The sequence below is a fragment of the Ahaetulla prasina genome, chromosome 2, assembly GCF_028640845.1.
Source record: "Ahaetulla prasina isolate Xishuangbanna chromosome 2, ASM2864084v1, whole genome shotgun sequence".
NCBI classification, from domain to species: domain Eukaryota; kingdom Metazoa; phylum Chordata; class Lepidosauria; order Squamata; family Colubridae; genus Ahaetulla; species Ahaetulla prasina.
This window is the reverse complement of record NC_080540.1, coordinates 281,869,806-281,890,302: the sequence shown is the minus strand read 5'-3', so window position 1 is coordinate 281,890,302 and position 20,497 is coordinate 281,869,806. Positions and strand designations below refer to the sequence as shown.

General features: G+C 41.1%; 1 protein-coding gene across 7 annotated transcripts in view; it reads right to left on the bottom strand.

The window, feature by feature from the left end:
* The window catches only part of PDZD2 (PDZ domain containing 2), a 371,146-nt gene that overhangs the window by 55,325 nt on the left and 295,324 nt on the right, over positions 1 to 20,497 (bottom strand). For all 7 annotated transcript variants that reach the window (XM_058170301.1, XM_058170304.1, XM_058170303.1 and 4 more), the window contains 6 exons: positions 11,756 to 11,876; positions 8,231 to 8,376; positions 6,872 to 6,991; positions 4,997 to 5,111; positions 3,438 to 3,511; positions 1,593 to 1,818 (listed from right to left, as the gene is read on the bottom strand). In XM_058170301.1, coding sequence (XP_058026284.1) covers positions 1,593 to 1,818; positions 3,438 to 3,511; positions 4,997 to 5,111; positions 6,872 to 6,991; positions 8,231 to 8,376; positions 11,756 to 11,876 — 802 coding nt within the window. The remainder of the gene's footprint in view (positions 1 to 1,592; positions 1,819 to 3,437; positions 3,512 to 4,996; positions 5,112 to 6,871; positions 6,992 to 8,230; positions 8,377 to 11,755; positions 11,877 to 20,497) is intronic.

The following is a 20,497-nucleotide window of genomic DNA, read 5'->3' as shown; positions in this document are numbered from 1 at the left end:
CACATGACCGTAGGGATGCTGCAATAGTCGTAAGTGTGGAAGAATAGTCATAAGTTGCTTTTTTTCAGTGCCGTTGTAACTTCAACAGTTGCTAAGCAAACTGTTCTAAGTCAAGGACCACTTATAGATCGTCGGCCTTTTCAGTCTTCAGGGATGGAAGACGATCGAAATCCAGCTGATCCAAGAAAGTGGCTGTAAGAGGATATTTTTCCTCTCCCTATCCTTCCCACTGTCTGTTACATCTCTGGTGCTTTTTATTCATCCGAATCTTTGAACGTATATGTCACCTATTTCCCTAACGATTCCAGATTTACAAGGAGAAATTTAAAAAAAAACACACCACCCAGTTAAATAAAAAGCATCAAAAACCCTGAGGAAATAAACATGGCTTCAGTCATGGTTCATCTTTTCTGGGCAATTCTGGGAAGTTAAAATAAAAATTCCCAGGAGACAAACCACTCCTGGAACATTACCAGGAAAACTCAAGGACATCTGTGCCTTTTTAAATAAATATGCTCTGAGACTCCTTTTCAACTCTAATGATGGGGAGGATGGTTTCAACATCAGTGGCAATTTATTCCATGACTAGATAAGTTTCTAAAAAAAAAAACCTTGAACATGGTAAATCTTTGGATTGGAGCCATCAAGAAAACCTAGTGAAATTGAAAAAAACAAAACAAAACCACATTTTGCAAAAAGCAAAGGCAAGACATATTCATAACACTGCCAAGAAAACTGCACGGATACATCCATAAAATCACAAAGCATCAAGTTCAACTTGAAGGAGACGTTACATATTTAGGGCTTCCACCTCAGGAAGGACACCACAGGTCTTGTAAAACAGCAGCCCCCAACCTTTGGGGCACCGGGGGCCAGTTCTGTGGAGAAAGGTTTTTCCCACAGACAGGAGGGGCCGTGGTTTTGCATACTGTCTGCATCCCATGGATGGGGCTTTGCTGCCCAGTTGCTGGCATGTTGCTGACCAGTTCTGGACCACAGAGTTGTAAAGAATCTTGAGCGCCAAACGTAACTCTGTACCAAATAAGTGGGGGGGTCACAAAGTTTTCTTGAATTGACTTCTCTATCCTACCCAACAGGAAGAAGTCCCATGTGCTCCATTTCAGTGTGGTTAGACAAATACTTCCAGTGGTGTGTTAAATCTACTCATGCAGAGTTCTTGGTATATCATCAGCTTCTACGTGACGATTTTAATATTTTGCATGGGGCAGCCAGAAGACAGCACGTGGTTTTTGGGTTTTTTTACATATAATGTTGTACGTTTCCCATCCGCAAATTTCATTGGAATTTCAACAAAACCAATTTGCTTTTAGAGCATAGTATCCATTACCTGCCCCCAAAGCCTTTTTTCCCCATTTCGGTTCCTTCTAGGCACGCCAGACAAAAAAAATTGATCACTAACCATCCCAGCTCAGATTTACAGGGAAAGGAGTCCAACACTTATTAAAATCTTATTATTGTTTCTATTCCTCCCACCTTCTAAAATCTTCCTTAGGAGGTTTTCTCTGCCTTGCCAAAGTACTTTGGGCCATGGTTATTTTCACCAGAGTAAAAACAGTCGCATTGTCTCAAACCTTTGTTTAGAGTGACTTCCATGACGATTCTGTCCTTTGGTCCAGGTCCTTTACGACTAGAAGAGGAAGTATCTCCATCTTCACCACTGGGAAACGAGGCTACCCCGCTGGCACAGGAGCTGGGAGAACTGGACCGGCTCAGTAATATGGGAGTTGGGCACGGCGTAAGGCTTGGGCTGCGAAGTCTGGTTCGCACTGTGAGAGTCACCACACCTTTCTTCAGTTGCTAAAGAAGCGACAGGGTTGTTAAGTTTACAGTATCACCATTTTTCCTTTGTCTCAAAAACTAAGGCATGAATTACACATCCAGAACTTGGAATACGTCTGGAATCATTAATTGGAACATCTGCTCTTGAATAAAAAATACAGTATGGTGGGAATTGATCATTACAGTGGATCATTCTGTACAATTTGATTTAGATGTTCTATCGTCTATGTGTATACAGGTAGTCCTCGACTTATGACCACGATTGCGCCCCAAATTTTTGTTGCTAACATTTATTAAGCGAATTTTGCCTCGTTCTACGATCTTTTTTTGCCACAGTTGTTAAGTGTATCACTTCAATTGTTAGGTTAGTAACTGTTGTGTCTCGTCCGATCTCACCACAGCCAGGGCCTTCTTATCTGCTTCCGAACACGGAGGAATGTCCTAGTATGCCTCCCGGCCCCAGCCCTGGCTCCATGCCCAGACAGGCTGAAGAGGAGGAAATACCTCCAGCCCCCAGCTCTGGCTCCATGCCCAGGCAAACGGAGCAACTAGACCCCTCCCCCTCCTCCACAGCATGTGAGCCTGAGGGAGGTCAATTGCCAACAGCTGCAGACTGGAGTGACCCTCGCGTCAGAAGACTTGATAGGCGGAGGCAACAGAAGGAATGGAGGGACAGGCCTGGATAAGTGCTGAGTCATGGAGCCACACCCCATGGCCTATATAAAGGATCTGCTTTCTGGCATTCTCTGAGTCAGGCAAAGTCTAAACATATCTTGCTGAAGTCACTTTCTGGTCTCCTGCCTGCCCTGAGGACTTTGCTAGGACTTTGGCAGAGCTGCAGAGGCACGCCTGATTCGGATTTCCCTGACCCGGCCATCAGCGGAGGAATGGGACACGACAGTAACATGGTTGTTAAAGGAATCTGGCTTCCCCATTGGCTTTGCTTGTCAGAAGGTCACAAAAGGTGATCACGTGACCCTAGGACACCGCAACCGTCATAAATATGAGTCCATTGCCAATCATCTGAATTTTGATCATGTGACTATGGGGATACTGCAACAGTTTTAAGTGTGAAAAAAAGTCACAAGTCATTTTTTTTCAGTGCCATTGTAATTTTGAATGGTCAGTAAATGAACTGTTGTAAGTCGAGGACTACCTATATTATCTTATGAACATATTCCTTTAGCGAAGGAATATTTTTTACCAACCTTGCCTAAGATAATAAATAAATAAATAAATAAATAAATAAATAAATAAATAAATAAATAAATAAATAAATAAATAAATAAATAAATAAATAAATAAATAAATAAATAAGATACCTATTATGGTTATAGAAAATGTAGATGCCAATGCAAAATATTTTCCTTTATATTGACATTGCTTTGTCCAGGACCCATAAAAAACAACTCCAAAAAAGATGCTGGAACGAATAACCTTTCTGAACTCACCTTTCCCCATCGCTCAGTCATGTGGCCATTTCTTTTTAAGATAAAACAAAAATAAAAAATAAAAAAGCTTTCCCCACCTGGAGATACCATCCAGATGTGTTGTATCATAACTTCTACTGTTCCCCAGACAACAAGATCAGGCTGGTTCTGAACTTTGAGAGTTTTGAAGGACATCAATCTACCTACTTTGAATGTTTGAATTGCCTCCTGATGAGTCAGCCCTTGTAATGATTCCCCGTTAACTTCCAGAAGTTCGTCTCCTGGAAACCCAAAGCAAAATCATTATCAGCCTTTAGATAGGACAAAATGCTGTTTTTAGAAATAAAAGGCATTCTAGTTCTCCCCATATTACAACATATTTTATCTCTTTCTATGCTCAGAGAAATTAAATTTTAAAAAGTGACACATTACTTTTGACCTGGAATTTTCATTAGACTGTATGAATTTGGAAGCATTTTGTAGTTTAGTTATCTTGTGCATTTGGAATTTTGGAAGCCTAACAAGGAAAAAAAAACGCTTAGCAGTCATTCTTATCCATTAATGGTAGCAAAAAGAGAATTTGCAGGAATGAACAGCTCACAATACATGGGCCATAAGCAGAACAGCTGAACTTTGTTGGATGAAATATCATCCAATTTCATGATTCAGAATGGTTGAAGGGTAGGAATGGGAGGATGGAAACTGGATTACAGTTTCCAGTTTCCATCTGGATCTTGGGTGAAGAACTGTTTGTCACCAAATGTGATATAGCAAAAACTATGGCTTCTGGATAAGGTTTGCTACAAGATCATTACATTACACTGCATTACATAAACTATGGAAAGAGCTGTCTCCCTACACTCCCTTGGCAAGAAAAAATCTGGTTTATATTGTGTAAAAATTGCAATATTTCAGATGTCTCTCCTCGGAAACATCTGAAATATCGGAAGGAAGTATCTGGAAGAAATAAAGTCATGGCTCCAAAGTGGAGGGGTCGGCAACTTGTGGCTCTGGAGCCACATGTGGCTCTTTCATCCCTCTGCTGCGGCTCCCTGTTGCTGGTCAGTTCCACAATTGATAGGGCTTTCAGTTAGGACAGGTAGAGGAAAAAGGATGCCGCGCTAGGAGGAGACTCTATGGTGGGGGAACTGGACTTCTGGTCAGCTTCAGAGTTGAACAGGGGCTTCCGGTTAGGATCTTTGTAGCTGAGTGTTTAAGGTTGCCAACCTCTGGTTTATATTAATCATTTTTCTTTCTTTTGCTCTGGGCCACAAAGGAGTAGCACCTTGAAAACCAGATTCTGTCAACTCACTATTCAGCTTGGTCATGAGTTTCCTTTCTCCCACTTGGATGTTTGGCAGGAGGAACAGATAGCTTGAGAAATCTGGGCTTGGAAAATGGTTAATTTAAACAAGTTGTTAGGCTAACAGAAATCTTTTTATTTTCTTTTCTTTTCTTTTCTTTTTTTGCAAACATTTATTTTATTTATTTATTTATTTTATTCGATTTTTATACCGCCCTTCTCCCGAAGGACTCAGGGCGGTGTACAGCCATATAAAAAATCCACAATATACACATTAAAACAAGATTAAAACAAAACATATTACAAGGTGGCCGGAATTTAAAAGCAATTTAACAAACCTTAAAATATAAATCACCCCAGTTAAAATTTAATAAAACTTTTAGGCCAGTCCCGCTTGAATAAATAGGTGCGTTTTCAGCTCATGGCGAAAAGTCCGAAGATCAGGCACTTGACGTAAACATACCTTCTTTTAACCTGCCATCAGCTGCTGCAGCCCCATTTGGAAAAATTGTCTTGACAAAAATGCCCATACGACCCCGGGCAGAATCTTGTCCCCCTACAATACTGAATCCAAGACCCTGCAGCATAGATACAAATTAAGGCAGAATAAATACCTTCATAGACAAATACCCCATAACTTCCCACATCACAAACAACAGGCATCTGACTGAGCAAACAAAACGAACTAAACTGGTTTCTTTATCTTTGTTTTTAAACAGTAAGGAAAAAAAAAAGAAGAAATTTTAAAAGGAAGGGAGAATATACTATCTCAGCACAATGCTAGATTTTAGAAGTAGCAGAAATGACTGCATGCTGTGTTTTCAATGAGTGCCTGAAATACAGCTTTGGCAAAATATCTTAAGATGTGGGAAGACTGCAAGAGGAAGAGGCCTGAAATGAATAGGCAAATGCCCAATTAAAATTAGCGTTATGTGGGCAACTTCATAATTGAATTTTGTTAAAATGCTGGCAATTACGTTCTGAACGGAACTTCCTGACACTTCTTCAGAGGCAAACCAATTAGAACATTCCCAATAATCCAGCAAGACAGTTTAACAGCGTTAATCACCTTGGCCAAATAATCCCTATCCAGGAATGGTCTGGTCAACAGCTGGCCATCCAGGAAAAAAGGTGATATAAGACATTTTGGGCTACTGAGGCTTTGTTTTCTGCCTTTGGTTCAATCGTGTCCAATTCTCAGAGACTACCTAGACAAGTCCCTGAACTTTTCTTAGCAAAGTTTGTTCCCCCAGAATCATTGGCCATTGCCTTCTTTCTAGGCAACGTCTAGAACTCATGGTCTCCTACTTTCTAGCCTGATGCTTTAACCACTAACCAAAGCAGCTCTCATCACCGATTAATTTCTAATCACAAAGAACAGGCTCTTCAGTGTAAAATAACCCTAAATGGGATATAGTATTTATAAAGACCCCAAACCAGGGGTGAAATGCTACTGGTTTGCACAGGTTTGGATGAACCAGTAGCGGAGGCAGCTCGAGGCTCCGCCCACCCGCCCAGGTGTCGTTACTTCCTGGTTTTTAACCAGGAAGTAACCAGTTTTTGACCCTCTGCACATGCGCAGAAGGCTTTGCTCATGCAAAGAGGGTCTAAAATAATACGTGATGTGCGCATGTACTTCCGAACCGGTAGGGAAGGTAACTAGATTTCACCCCTGCTCCAAACCTTTTATCATCAGTGAACCAGAGGTGAAATGCTCCCATTCGGACCAGATCGCGCGATCCGGTAGCAATGGGGGCAGGTAGTTTGGAGAACTGGTAGCAAAAATCCCTGCCTGCCCCACCGCCCACACCTTGCTGTTCCTTTTCTCTGTCCCTGAAGCTCTCGGTGGTGATATAGCTGGAAACGGCCTTAAATGACTGCCGCGGCGCTTCAAAGGGCCGCACTACAGCTGATCAGCGCTGTAGGCGGCTAGTAGACAAGTGCCTCTATTTTTAAAGAAGGTAGACCGATGCGCTCCCAAGTTTTGTATACTTTATTATTTTTATTATTTATTATTATTGGCCATGCCCATTCAGTCACCTGACCACCAAGCCACGCCCACCAATAAAGCCACGCCCACGGAACTGGTAGGGAAAATTTTTAGATTTCACCCCTGCAGTGAACCCATATTGCTTTCCCCCCCTTATACTGTACTAACTATTACGTGGTTCTAAATTCTGGAATAGCATCTATTTTGCTGAAATAGATTTTGGAACAGCCCTCTGTAACTTGGGTCCTCAAAAGAGTTCTTGACTTAAGATTCCTAGACTTCCTAGACAGACACACAAATATTCAAGTCTTTTTTATTTTATTTTATTTTATTCAACTTTATTCTTACCTTGCCCTGCCCCTTCATCAGAACAATGTTGGAAATAATAGATGGCTGTGTCAGTCGCCACGGATACTCAACCTGAGCTGCACTCAGCGAACGAGTGGATTTCTTAACAATGTGATATTCCTTCAGAAATAAAACAATCACAATATTTGCAAAAGAACCAGAATGATTCTGTCTCACAGGTTGTCTAACCTTGGTTTCTGGCTAGTAAATAATCATTACATCACAGTTACATTTTTTACATGTAAGTGCTTAAACACTTAACTTACGATCACAGCTGAGCCCAAAATTTATGTTGTTAAGTGAGTTTTGCCCCACTTAACAACTTTTCTCGCCACTTTCGTTAAGTGAATCACTGCAGTACTCAAACTAGCTACATGGTTGTTAGGTGAATGTGGTTTCCCCATGGACTTTGCTTGTCAGAAGGTCGCAAAAGGGGATCACATGACTCTGGGACACTGCAACGGTCATAAATGTGAGTCATTTGTCAAGCATCCTAATTGTAAATCACATGACCATGGGGATGCTGCAACAGTCATAAGTGTGAAAAATGGCCATAAGTCACTTTTTTCCAGCGTCGTTGTAGCTTTGAACGGTCACTAAGTGAACTGTTGTAAATTGAGGACAATTTGTACTCACACACACACACACACACACAAACACCAAAGAAAACTGGATAGAAAATAAATCAAGGTAAGTACCAGAGAACACAAGGAAGCATCTTCTAAAATTTTCTGCAATACATTATTTTTTTAATTCAAATTAAATAAATATTCTACCACATACAAATAATGCATCACAATAAGTTTGCTTGCATATAAATGACAAGTAGTCGTCAACTTAGAACCATTCGTTTGGCAACTCTTCGAACTCACAACAGCACGAAAAACGACTTACAACCACCCGTCCCAACATCCTCATGTCACATGATTGAAATTCAGGGATTTGGCAACTGATGTGTATTTACAATGGTTGCAATTTCCCAGCGTCACGTGACCTCCATTTGAGGTTTCCCCAGCTGGCTTCCAACAAGCAACATCAATGGGGAAAGCTGGATTAATTTCATAATCGCATGATTCACTTAAGAACCGCAGTGATTCGCTTAATCGCTTAATGGCAAAAAAAAGCTGTTAAATCAGATGCGACTTACTTAACAACCACACTTGTTTAGCTACAGTTGCATTCCCAACGGTGACTGTAAGTCAAGAACTACCTGTACAGCTTTTGCATTCTGGTTCGTGATTGAGTTACATTTGTTTTAATCGTTGGTCCCTCCATCAATTACCAATAGTTATAATGAGGAATTATTTGGCTGTAATGTCTCAAATGATGCCATATATTTGTTTTTTTTCTCTTCCTCACCTGTCTGGTTCCTGTGTCCAAATGCTGTGGCAAGGAATGTTTCCTGCCTCCCCGGGAATATTTCATTGGTATTTCATAATTCAGATCTCCATTTTCTACTGTCAACTCATCATCCTCTCCCACAGACTCTAAACGAGTTGCCGCCCCTAAAGAATAACCCAGAGATACAATTTATTATACATACATCAAAGCCTCTTTTAAGATTGTCAGTTCTAATGGAATTTAGAATGTCCATTGAGAAATGATGGATGGATGCATTTCTTAAAGCATCTAAACAATTGTAATGTTTTATCTTTGTGTTTGTGTGTGCATATGCATGCATGTGGATATATGGGCAGGGGTAATTTATTAAAGAAATGACAGAAGACACATTTTTATCAAAATGCTTATTTAATCACAAACAGCAGCACTTTTTATTGATTTAAATTAAAAAAAGACAGAACTCTTATTTTGTATCCGAGTCAGAGGCAAAAAGAAAAGAAAAATAGTTTATGCATGCTATCAAATCAAGCGCAGGTTCATATTTTTTTAAAACCCTCAAAGGATAGACTGTGAGAAACTTTGTGAATTACTTTCTCTCATGATTTCTATCCTGTGCACTTCAATCAGCACCACTAATCCAATTCTAAATCCTGCTGCCAACCGGAGGACGGTGTGAAGATCACAGCCTTTCTTAATCACAGTCCTAAAATTGTGGAGGACCCACTTTGAAGAGGTTCACCTGAATACAGTCTTTGAGAGCTCCCACCATTCTCTGTCCTCACACAGAAGACCAGCCAGGCGGGGTGTTTTTTTTCCTGATGGCTCTTTTTAGACAGCTTCCATAATTATCTTTGTGTTTCATCTTTTGAAAGGCTTTGATCCTTCTCATTATCATTTTATTAAAATCTTATTTCAGATACATGCTTCTAACTGCTAAATATCACAAATCCGGAGACCATAAATACCTCAACTAACTAAAGCAGATGGAAATACAGCTCAATCTGAACACTAAATACAAGCTCGATGGACATTACCTTGTAGGTGACCCCCACCCCGTTAAAGACCTTGGAGTTTTCATATCAAATGATCTAAGTGCCAAAGCCCATTGCAACTACATCGCAAAAAAGGCTTTAAGAGTTGTAAACTTAATCTTATGTAGCGTCTTCTCCAGAAACACTACACTGCTAACCAGAGCATATAAAACATTTGCTAGACCAATTCTTGAATACAGCTCGCCTGTCTGGAACCCATACCTCATTTCGGACATTAATACAATTGAGCGTGTCCAGAAATATTTTACAAGAAGAATTCTCCACTCCTCTGAGTACAACAAAATACCTTACGCCACCAGACTTGAAATCCTGGGTTTAGAAAATTTAGAACTCCGCCGCCTTCGACATGACCTGAGTTTAACTCATAGAATCATCTGTTACAATGTCCTTCCTGTTGAAGATTACTTCAGCTTCAATCGCAACAATACACGAGCATGCAATAGATTTAAGCTTAATGTGAACCGCTCCAATCTTGATTGCAGAAAATATGACTTCAGTAACAGAGTTGTTAACGCCTGGAATGCACTACCAGACTCTGTGGTCTCTTCCCAAAATCCCCAAAGCTTTAACCAAAAACTATCTACTATTGACTTCACCCCATTCTTAAGAGGTCTGTAAGGGGCGTGCATAATAGATTTTTTTTTTTAGAATAGAATTTTTTATTGGCCAAGTGTGATTGGACACACAAGGAATTTGTCTTGGTGCATATGCTCTCAGTGTACACCAACGTGCCTACCGTTCCTGTCCTAATGTTCCCTTTGGCTGTATCCAATTTCTTATAGTTATTACATACTTATGCTTATATATATGCTTATATATCATATAGTTATTTCATGCTTATGCTTATATATACTGTTGTGACAAATAAATAAATAAACAAATAAATAAAATAAACATAGTAGTAACAAGGAAAAATGTAAGTCTTTTGGTCCAGAACTACTTTTAACTTTAAAAATCTAATTTCAAAGATAAATGTAGAGCAGGGGTCTCCCACTTTTCCGGCTTGGCATATTAGTGGAGGAGGGAAGAAGAGAATGGTTTTGTGCATGTGCACGCCGCTTTCACAAATGCAGCTTCGTGTATGCTCGCACACACGTGCTCACACATCACTTCCGTGCCCCGGTTCCAAACGGGCTATGGCCCAACAACAGGCCACAGACTGGGGGTTTGGGGACCTCTGGTATAGAGGAACTTGCTGTTGTATTGGAAATGAAATGTTACACTTATCTAGCTAAAAATGATTTAGCTCAAAGTGCCACACACAGTGGTTGTATTCAGCTAGTTCGTACTACTTCAGGCGAACCGGCTAACTTTTTGCCCAGTTCGGAGAACCGGCTAATCCCACCTCTGGCTGACCCCGCCCCTCCCAGGAGTCCCCACCCACCCTGCATCCCATTTTGGCTCCCAGGTTGGAGGAAGCCTTCAGGCCCAAAATGGGGCGCGGGAGGGTGTCGCCTTGCTCGCTGGATCTGGATGTCACAAAGCAAAGCCCACATTTTGTAATCAACCCCTGAGCTCCATTTTGACTGACAGAGTGCTATAGAAGGCTGAGTCCTGTCATGTCCACTGGCCAGGCCCACCCAGCCAAGCCCACCCAGCCGGTCATTACGGCAGAGAACCGGTTGTTAAATTATTTGAATCCCACCACTGGCCACACACTTTTAAGAACTCCAGCAGAAGTATTTCTCGTGGATAGTTTTTTCTTTATTCTTCCTCTGAACTATACTTTTTTCTCAAGGAGATACAGTACACTGGCAAACCTGACCTCAACAGTCTTCTAAATCAGGGGTCTCCAATCTTGGCAACTTTAAGCCTGGCGGACTTCAACTCCCAGAATTCTCCAGCCAGCCAAGCTGGCTGGGGAATTCTGGGAGTTGAAGTCCGCCAGGCTTAAAGTTGCCAAGGTTGGAGACCCCTTGTTGTGTCTTGCCCACCCTCAGAGCAGCCGGGGCCTTCTTACCTGCTCCCGAACACTGAGGAATGTATGCCTCCCGGCCCAAGTCCTGGCTCCATGCCCACACAAACTGCAGAAGAAGGAGATTCAGCCTGCCACAGCCCAGACTCCATGGCCAGGCAAACGGAGCAGCTAGACCTCCCCTCCTCCACAGCATGTGAGCCTGAGGAGGGTTTATTCCCAACAGCTGCTGATTGGTGTGACCCTCGCATCAGAAGGCTGGATAGGCGGAGGCAACAGAAGGAAGGGAGGGGCAGGCCTTAATGAGTGCTGAGTCATGGAGCCACACCCCATGGCCTATATAAAGGATCTGCTTTCTGGCAGTCTCTGAGTCAGGCAAAAGTCGAACTTATCTTGCTGAAGTCACTTACTGGTCTCCTGCCTGCTCTGAGGACTTTGCTAGGACTTTGGGCAGAGCTGCAGAGGCAAGCCTGATTCGGATTTCCCTGACCCGGCCGTCAGCGGAGGAGTGGGACACGACACCCCTGTTCTAAACCTTCCCATGTGTCTTCATCCAATAAAAAAGGGTAACTATACCTTGAGATCGGCTCCTGTACTTCAAAATACCACCTCCAAGAGTTGGACTCTGGCAGTTCTCTTTGGAGCTCTCTTCTTCTGTAGGATCTGAGGGCCTGTCCGTATCGGTCATGTGTGTCACCTGAAGAAGAAGGAGAAGGGATATTTTTAAAAAGTCCAGCTAAATCTTCTAGGATGTGTCATCCTTTCCATAGCTATAAATTATGCATTATCCTGAGGAAGCGATAAATGAGGATCTCAAGCAGAATTGTTGCAGCTTATTTGCACTGGTATTTGTAACCAGATTTTTCTCCTTGTCCTAGTTCCGTGATGGCGAATCTATGGCACGCGTGCTGAAGTGGCACACGGAGCCATATTGCCTGGCACGCACGACGTCGCCCATTCCTCTTTCGGGTTTCTGGTGCACATGTGTGCACAACAATCAACAGGCCTTTTTGCATGCGGCAATGCCGGAAACTAGAAGAGCTGGTCTTCCGTTTTCCTGCGTGAGCATGCGCACCGGCCAGCTGATTGTCGCATGTGCATTGCACCCCAGAAACCCGGAAGAGTAGCTGGCTGAAACCGGAAGTTCATTTTCAGGCGCATGCATGCACCCTGGGCAGCACCTTTTCCGGGTTGCATGCACTCTCTTTTCAGCACTCTGTGCCGAAAAGGTTCGCCCTCACTTTCCTACATTTTAGGACACCGGAATCAACTGAAAGACACAAATGCTTCTTATTTTCTCAAATGGGAGAACTTCATAATGAGAACATCAATGCAAGGAAAGATCCATTTCCCCCTGAAATTTAGATCATTATGTTTCTGCATGCCTTTCCAGTTTATTTTCTATTGGTCTGTTTTAACGAGTGGTTTGTTTGGAAGAGGATTTTTATTTCTTAGTTGCACACAGACATATTGATGCTGATTTGTAAGATGTTTTCAACATCGCAGATTAAAACTGAATGAATAAAAGCAAGACAAATGCTGTCCAATCTGGGTCTCTCCCCAATATACCCCTGGACTTCCATCCATTGCTAAACCTTGATTTCATTCCCACCCCAAGGATTTAATTTTCTTTCCGCAACACACTAGATGACACTTCTAGGAGATGGAGGGCAGGGGTATGGAGTTTGTTGTTAGTTCCAATAGCTTGCTGAAAGTATACTTTTTTAAATGTTCCTTTTATTCAATTTGCCAAAAGGATCCTAAGATGAAAAACGAATCCTGTAATATAAAGTAAAAAGGTATATAATTTCTATTTTTCAGCGCGAAGAAAGAATTTTGCATTTCCTTTTAGAATAAATTACTTCGTAGAGAACATCAAGTCTGGCATGAGGAGGTGATCTGCAGCACCAAATAATGGACAGGTTACAGTTGAGAGCCTATGGCAACAAATATAATATACTTCTGTACATTAGGAAGCATTTTTTTTTTCAGAGTAAAGAACCAAATCTTGGAATAGGGCACTAGAACTGGAGAAGGTAAATGTTTCCGCCCTCTCAAATAAATGCCAATTTTCTGATTGAAATCACTTCTATACCCAGGAAGGTCTGATAACATTGCAGGAACAAGGCAGGTGTGATATGAAGGGTTGTCAGGTCAGCAAAATACATCCCTTACATACAAGCAATTAGACTTTCTATTTCTGATATTTCTAGCTTTTGTGTGTGCATCTGTCCGTTTGAATCATCTTTGACTTCTATTTACTTGCATTTGGGGGGGGGGGGTTGTCTCTTTCTTAGGACTGAGGGAGAATGACTGGCCAAAGGTTACCCAGTTGGCTTTGTGCCTTAAATGGCACTACAACTCATGGTCTCCTAGTTTCTAGCCTGGAGCTTTAACGATTACGCCAAACTAGCACTTGGGGGCAAAGGAAAAAAACCTGATGAGAAGCTATATATAGTGACCGTAACTTAGTAGTCTAAAGCTTCCTAATTTCAAAATACTTCAGCAAATTATTAACTTCCTAAGCAATTTCTGAGGGGAAAGGTAGAGGAGAAAAAAGGAAGCTCTCAGAAAAAGAGAGAGAGAGAAAGAGGGGAGGGGAGGGGAGGAGAGGAGAGAAGAGGAGAGAAGAGGACAAAAAAGTGAAGGAGTGATGAATGGCCCCAGTCAGTTTGGACACTGGCCCCCCACCAGGAGTGGCCTTCAAAAATTTTAGCAAGGGCTTCTCTGCCCAGTTGCTGAGAGGGTGTGGCCATGGTGGGCGTGGCCTACTTGGCCTCCTGCACCAGGGCAGGGGGACATTTTTGCCCTCCCCGGGCTCCAGAGGCTTTCCTCGAGCCTCCGGAAGGGTGAAACAGCCTCCCCAGGCTCCGGGGTTCTCCAAACTGCACAGAATCTTAACTAGAGGTTCTTCCAAACCCCTGCAAACCCCCAGCAGCCCCCTCCGCCCCCCCCCTTGAACACCTGTTTTCTGCAACCATAGGATCACCATATTTAAGGCTGCAAATTCCAGACAACCACTAAATGGTTAAATCTTTGTTACCATGTAATATTTGTCCAGATTTTGGCAGTCCAGATATGGAGAAATGCTTAGAAAGCTAATTTTGAAAGAAAAGACCATAAATCTACTTTGAAAATAATACAGTGTGGACAGCACAGATGTGGAAAAATTCATTCAGCTCATCTTTAAGTGACATTTCATTTAATATATACATCTTGATTCAATGCGTAAACTGAAGCATAGTTGCCCTTTGAAATCGATATTTTCCTGATTTGGTTAATGCAATTTGCCCAGTTTTAAAAAACCACACATGGAAAAAAACCTACCCATAAATGGGGAAAAGTTTTTGGAAATATGTCAGGGAAAATTGGTGGGAAAAAATGCATACATAAAGTATGCTTTTAAGAGAAATTCATATTAAGTTTTTAAAGATTTTAGAAGACCAAAATGATGTAAACCATGGTTTACCTTGGAGAAATGAGAAAGTAGGCCAAATTATAACTGATATATTCATTACTCTCTAACTGAACTACAGGGACCAGAATAATATTAGAATTATTGGGTGGTGGGGATTTAAAATAAGTGCCTATTTTTCCCACTGCCACACAAGAACATACAGCTAGTCCTTGACTTACATCAGTTCATTTAGTGACAGTTCAGAGTTACAACGGCACTGAAAAAAAGTGAATTGTGACCATTTTTCTCACAACTCTTGCAGCATCCCCGTGGTCACATGACCAAAATTCAGGCATTTGGTAACTGACTCATATTTATGACGGTTGCAGCGTTGCAGGGTCATGTGATCACTTTTTGTCACTTTCTGACGAGCAAAGGCAATAGAAAAGCCAGATTCAGTTAACTACCGGGTTACTAACCTATCAACTACCGCCATTCACTTAACAACTGCGGCAAGAAGTTGCTAAAACTCGCTAAACAAATGTCTCACTTAGCAGCAGAAATTTTGGGCTCCATTGTGTTCGTAAGTCGAGCACGACCTGTATTCTCGAAAGCACGCCCTGTTCTCATGCAGTATGTTGTGTCTTGCCCGCCCTCAGAGCAGCCAGGGCCTTCTTACCTGCTCCCGAACACTGAGGAATGTATGCCTCCCGGCCCAAGTCCTGGCTCCATGCCCACACAAACTGCAGAAGAAGGAGAATCTCCCGGCCCCAGCCCTGACTCCATGCCCAGGCAAACGGAGCAGGTAGACCCCTCCCCCTCCTCCACAGCATGTGAGCCTGAGGAGGGTTTATTCCCAACAGCTGATTGGAGTAATCCTCGCATCAGAAGATTGGATAGGCGGAGGCAACAGAGGGAAGGGAGGGGCAGGCCTTAATGAGTGCTGAGTCATGGAGCCACACCCCATGGCCTATATAAAGGATCTACTTTCTGGCAGTCTCTGAGTCAGGCAAAAGTCAAACTTATCTTGCTGAAGTCACTTACTGGTCTCCTGCCTGCTCTGAGGACTTTGCTAGGACTTTGGGCAGAGCTGCAGAGGCAAGCCTGATTCGGATTTCCCTGACCCAGCTGTCAGCGGAGGAGTGGGACACGACACAGTATTTGGGGGCTGCGAAGGATGTGTGAGAATGGGTTGTGTTCTTGTGGACCTTCTGGAAATGGCGCAAAAATGGGGCATGCTTTTGTGCAGTTTTTGGAGGCTGCAGAGGTTGGGAAAGAGCATTTCCCAAAGCTCCTTCAAGAACGAAGGCCACAGTAACCTAGACTATACTGTAGGGGTATGTCACCAAAAAGAGACCACCACCTGAGAATGATGAGTGATGTACAACAGATCCTAAGAAGAGCTGGGCCAGGGTTCAAACCTGCCATTCCCATGGCTTGCACATCTTGAAAATGGTGTGAGGCAGCCTTTTTGAGTGGCAGCGATAGCACGAGGCCTGAAATCAACAAAGGTGATTAGGGGACTGGAGGCTAAAACATATGAAGAACGGTTGCAGGAATTGGATATCTCTAGTCTAACGAAAAGAAGGACTAGGGGTGACATGATAGCAGTGTTCCAACAAAGATAAAGGGGTCAAGCTATTCTCCAAAGCACCCGAAGGCAGGACAAGAAGCAACGGATGGAAACTAATCAAGGAGAGAAGCAAGCTAGAATTAAGGAGAAATTTCCTCACAGTTAGAACGATTAATCAGTGGGAAAGCTTGCCTTCACTGGAGGTTTTTAAGAAGGGATTGGACAACCATTTGTCTGAAATGGTGTAAGTGTCTCCTATACCAGGGGTCTCCAACCTTGGTCCCTTTAAGACTTGTGGACTTCAACTCCCAGAGTCCCTCAGCCAGCAAAGCTGGCTGAGGAACTCTGGGAGTTGAAGTCCACAAGTCTTAAAGGGACCAAGGTTGGAGACCCTTGTCCTATACCATTTGCTTGAGCAAGGGGTTGAACTAGAAGATCTCCAAGGTCCTTCTAACTCTGTTATTCTGTTAAACTGAGGCCTAGCCCACCCTTAATACTGCTATTCAGCATGGCCTAAATGGGAGGAAGGGAGAGATTTGAGAAGAATTGTTTCTTTTTTGTTCAGGGCAAGTGGTGTTTGACATACCAGCAGAATCAAGTTAAGCGTCTTCCTAATTTTTGACCCACCAAGTCCTAAAGGTTTGCCATCACTAGCTTAAGAGCTCATGGATCTAACTGTATACCTTCCAGGCAAGCCTTCCTAACATCTTTAGCCTCCTGCTATTGGCCAGGTAAGCAGCGGTTGAAACCGCCTAGCCAGGTGAGCCAATCAGCCCTGCAGAATTTTCAAGACTTTTTTTTCCTCCAGCTCTTTTTCCTGGAAGTCTAAATATGCAAACAATTATTTTAACGGATTGAGTTCAAGTATTCCATCACCCAAATCAATGGGGAGAGAACAAGTGTAACTTTCTATATGACAGGGTCTGTTTTGGGTTAAATTTAACGCGCCCCCCTCCCGAATTAGTTGACCATTAACCCTTTCTGGCATTCCCATGCTATGCTAATCCTCAACTGACCCAGTTAAGTAGGTTGTGGGAACACAGCCAGTTAGTAGCTCTGGATGTAAAGGCTTCCTTATGCAGCATTTGTGTCTCAAACCAAACTTTCTTTGTTTCTGTTTATTTATTTTTAAAGACCTTAAAGAAATCAACTCATAAATGTCTTAAAACATATTCAGAAACTTATCTTATAGGGGGAAATCATGCAAGCTCGTCATAAGAGGTAGGGTGAGATTAGCTGACAAAATTATATTTTGGATGGTCTGGAGTGTAACTTAAACATGCATATTAATAATAGTGGTGTTAACAAAAGAGACACAATTATATTATAACCTTCTAACTGGCGCACCTATTACTTGCTCATTTCAGAGCGCTATAAACAGTGGTGGGATTCAGCCAGTTCGCATCACTTTGGGAGAACCGGTTGTTAACTTACTAACTTACTTACGAGACTGCCTGCTGTTACCCTATGCCTCCCACCGACCCGTACGCTCTCACAGAGAAGGTCTCCTCAGGGTGCCGTCCGCCAAACAGTGTCGGCTGGCGGCCCCCAGGAGTAGGGCCTTCTCTGTTGGAGCATCGACGCTCTGGAATGAACTTCCCCCTGGCCTACGTCAAGTGCCTGATCTTCGGACCTTCCGTCGTGAGCTAAAAACATATTTATTTATTCAAGCGGGACTGGCATAATGGTTTTTATAGTTATAATCTTAAATTGGGGTTTTTATTGGGTTTTTTAAATTTTTTATAATTTTAAATTTAAACTTTTAATTATCAGCCTTTTGAAATTTGCTAGGTTTTAATTGTTGGTTTTAATTGTATATGTATTTTTTTTTTTTATTCAAAAAGTTTTACAAAAATTTTTTTCCCCCTTTCCCCCTCCCCTCCCTTCGCAACCCCTCCCCCGACTTCCGGAACGAGCACAAGGTATAGTTAAAATAAAACAAACATATGCTAAAAATTTTCGTCCCAACTTAATTATACCCTACAATCATCAATTCCTAACTTCCCCAAAAGCAATCAAAAATAATACATCATAATCATTCAAAAACAGTCTGATAACTCTTAGTCTGATATCTACGTTGAATATAGTCAATCCATTTTTTCCATTCCTTTAAGTATCTTTCTTGCGTATTGTCTTTCAAAAGGCTGATATCTTCGCCATCTCAGCCAAATTGGCAACTTTCAATATCCATTCTTCTATTGTTGGTACTTCTTTTTCTTCCAATATTGTCCTATTAGTAATCTTGCTGCAGTTATTAGATTTAAAATCAATTTAGTCTCAATTACTGTACAATCCGTAATAATTCCCAACAAGAAAAATTGCGGCAGGAACTTTATCTTCTTTTCAGAACATTTTGTAAAATCCACCAAATTTTTATCCAAAAGGCCTTTATGTCCTTACAAGTCCACCAAATGTGAAAATATGTAGCGTCATCACAATTACATCTCCAACATTTTGCTTGCATTTCTGGATACATACGATAATTTTTAGGATCTAGATGCCATCTATAAAACATTTTATAAAATTTTCCTCAGATTCTGTGCCTCGTGAATTTAACATTTCTAACCCAAATTTTTCCCACGTTTCCAATAATATTGGCTCCTGAAAATTTTGTGCCCACTTTATCATACAGTCCTTTACCAAGTCCCTTTCAGAATCTATTTCAAGTAACACATTATACAATCTCTTTATATGCTCCTGAGACTGATTTCTAATTTGCTTTACCAAATTTCCCTCGTTCTGCTCTATACCAATTTTCTGATCTCCTTCCATCTAGCACGTAGTTGCTCATATTGAAACCAAGTATAATTTTTCCCTTCCTCTCTTAATACTTGCAGAGATTTTAACTGCAAATTACCTCTTTCAGTATACAAAAGATCTTTATATGTAATCATTTCCTGATTCTGTTCTATGTTTATATTTTCTACTGTATGTCTAGGACTTGCCCATATAGGAACCTTATAATTTAGTTTATAAGAGTATTTTTCCAAACACATGAAGGGCATTTCTTAGCACATGATTTTTAAAAGCCTTATCCACTTTTTTGTCATAAATTAAATATGCATGCCATCCATATAGCAAATCATAACCTTCTATATTCAAAATTCTGTCCTCTGTTAAATTAAACCAATCACTTATTGCAGAGAGAACAGCTGCTTCATAATATAATTTAAAATTAGGCATTTTTAAACCTCCCCTTTCCCGAGAATCTTGAATTATTTTCATTTTAACCCTAGCTTTTTTACCTTCCCATATAAATTTGTTAATTCCCTTCTGCCATTCCTCAAGATTCTTATCTTTCTTAATTATTGGTATCATCTGAAAGAGGAATAAAAATCTAGGTAAAACATTCATTTTAATAGCAGCAATTCTCCCCAGCAATGATAATTGCAATTTTTTCCAAACAATCAACTCCTTCTGAACTTTTTGCCATAAAACCTCATAGTTATTCTTATACAATTTCACATTTGATGACGTAATATAAACCCCTAAGTACTTAACCTTCTTTACAATTTCAAATCCTGTTACTTCCTCTAGTTTTTCTTTCTGTTGTCTGGCCATATTTTTTGTTATCACTTTTGTCTTTTCCGATTTACCTTAAACCCTGAAACATTCCCATATTGATCAATTATTTCCAACAAAGATTTACTAGAATTTATAGGGTTTGTTAAAGTAATCACCAAATCATCTGCAAAAGCTCTTAACTTATATTCATACTGTCTAACTCTAATTCCTCTATCTCCTTTACTTCTGGTTTTTTATCCAATAATGGTTCTAGAGTTAAAATAAACAATAATGGTGATAAAGGACATCCCTGTCTTGTTCCTTTCGCAATCTTAAAAGGTTCTGTTAAGCTACCATTGATTATAATCTGTGCTGTTTGCTCTCCATAAATTGCCCTAATTATTCTTAAAAAACCATCTCCAAATTGCATCTTTTCTATTAATTTAAATAAAAAATCCCAATGCAATCGATCAAAAGCTATCTCTGCATCGAGAAAATAAATGCTGCTGGAATAAAATTTTTCTTTTCTAAGTACTCCAGTAAATTAACAATCTGCCTAACATTATTCCTCATCTGTCTCCCTTTTATAAATCCAGATTGATCATTATGAATTCTTCGCTGCAGAATCAACATTAATCTATTAGCTATTATTTTAACAAAATCTTATAATCATTATTTAAAAGTGAGATTGGCCTATAATTCCCAGGTTTAGAACAATCCTGTTCCTCTTTTGGTATCAATGAAATAAAAGAGGTTCTCCATGAGGGGGGAATTCCCCCTCCTAGTTGTATCTGATTAAATAATTCCTTAAGTGGACCTAACATCTCATCCTGTCAATTCCTAT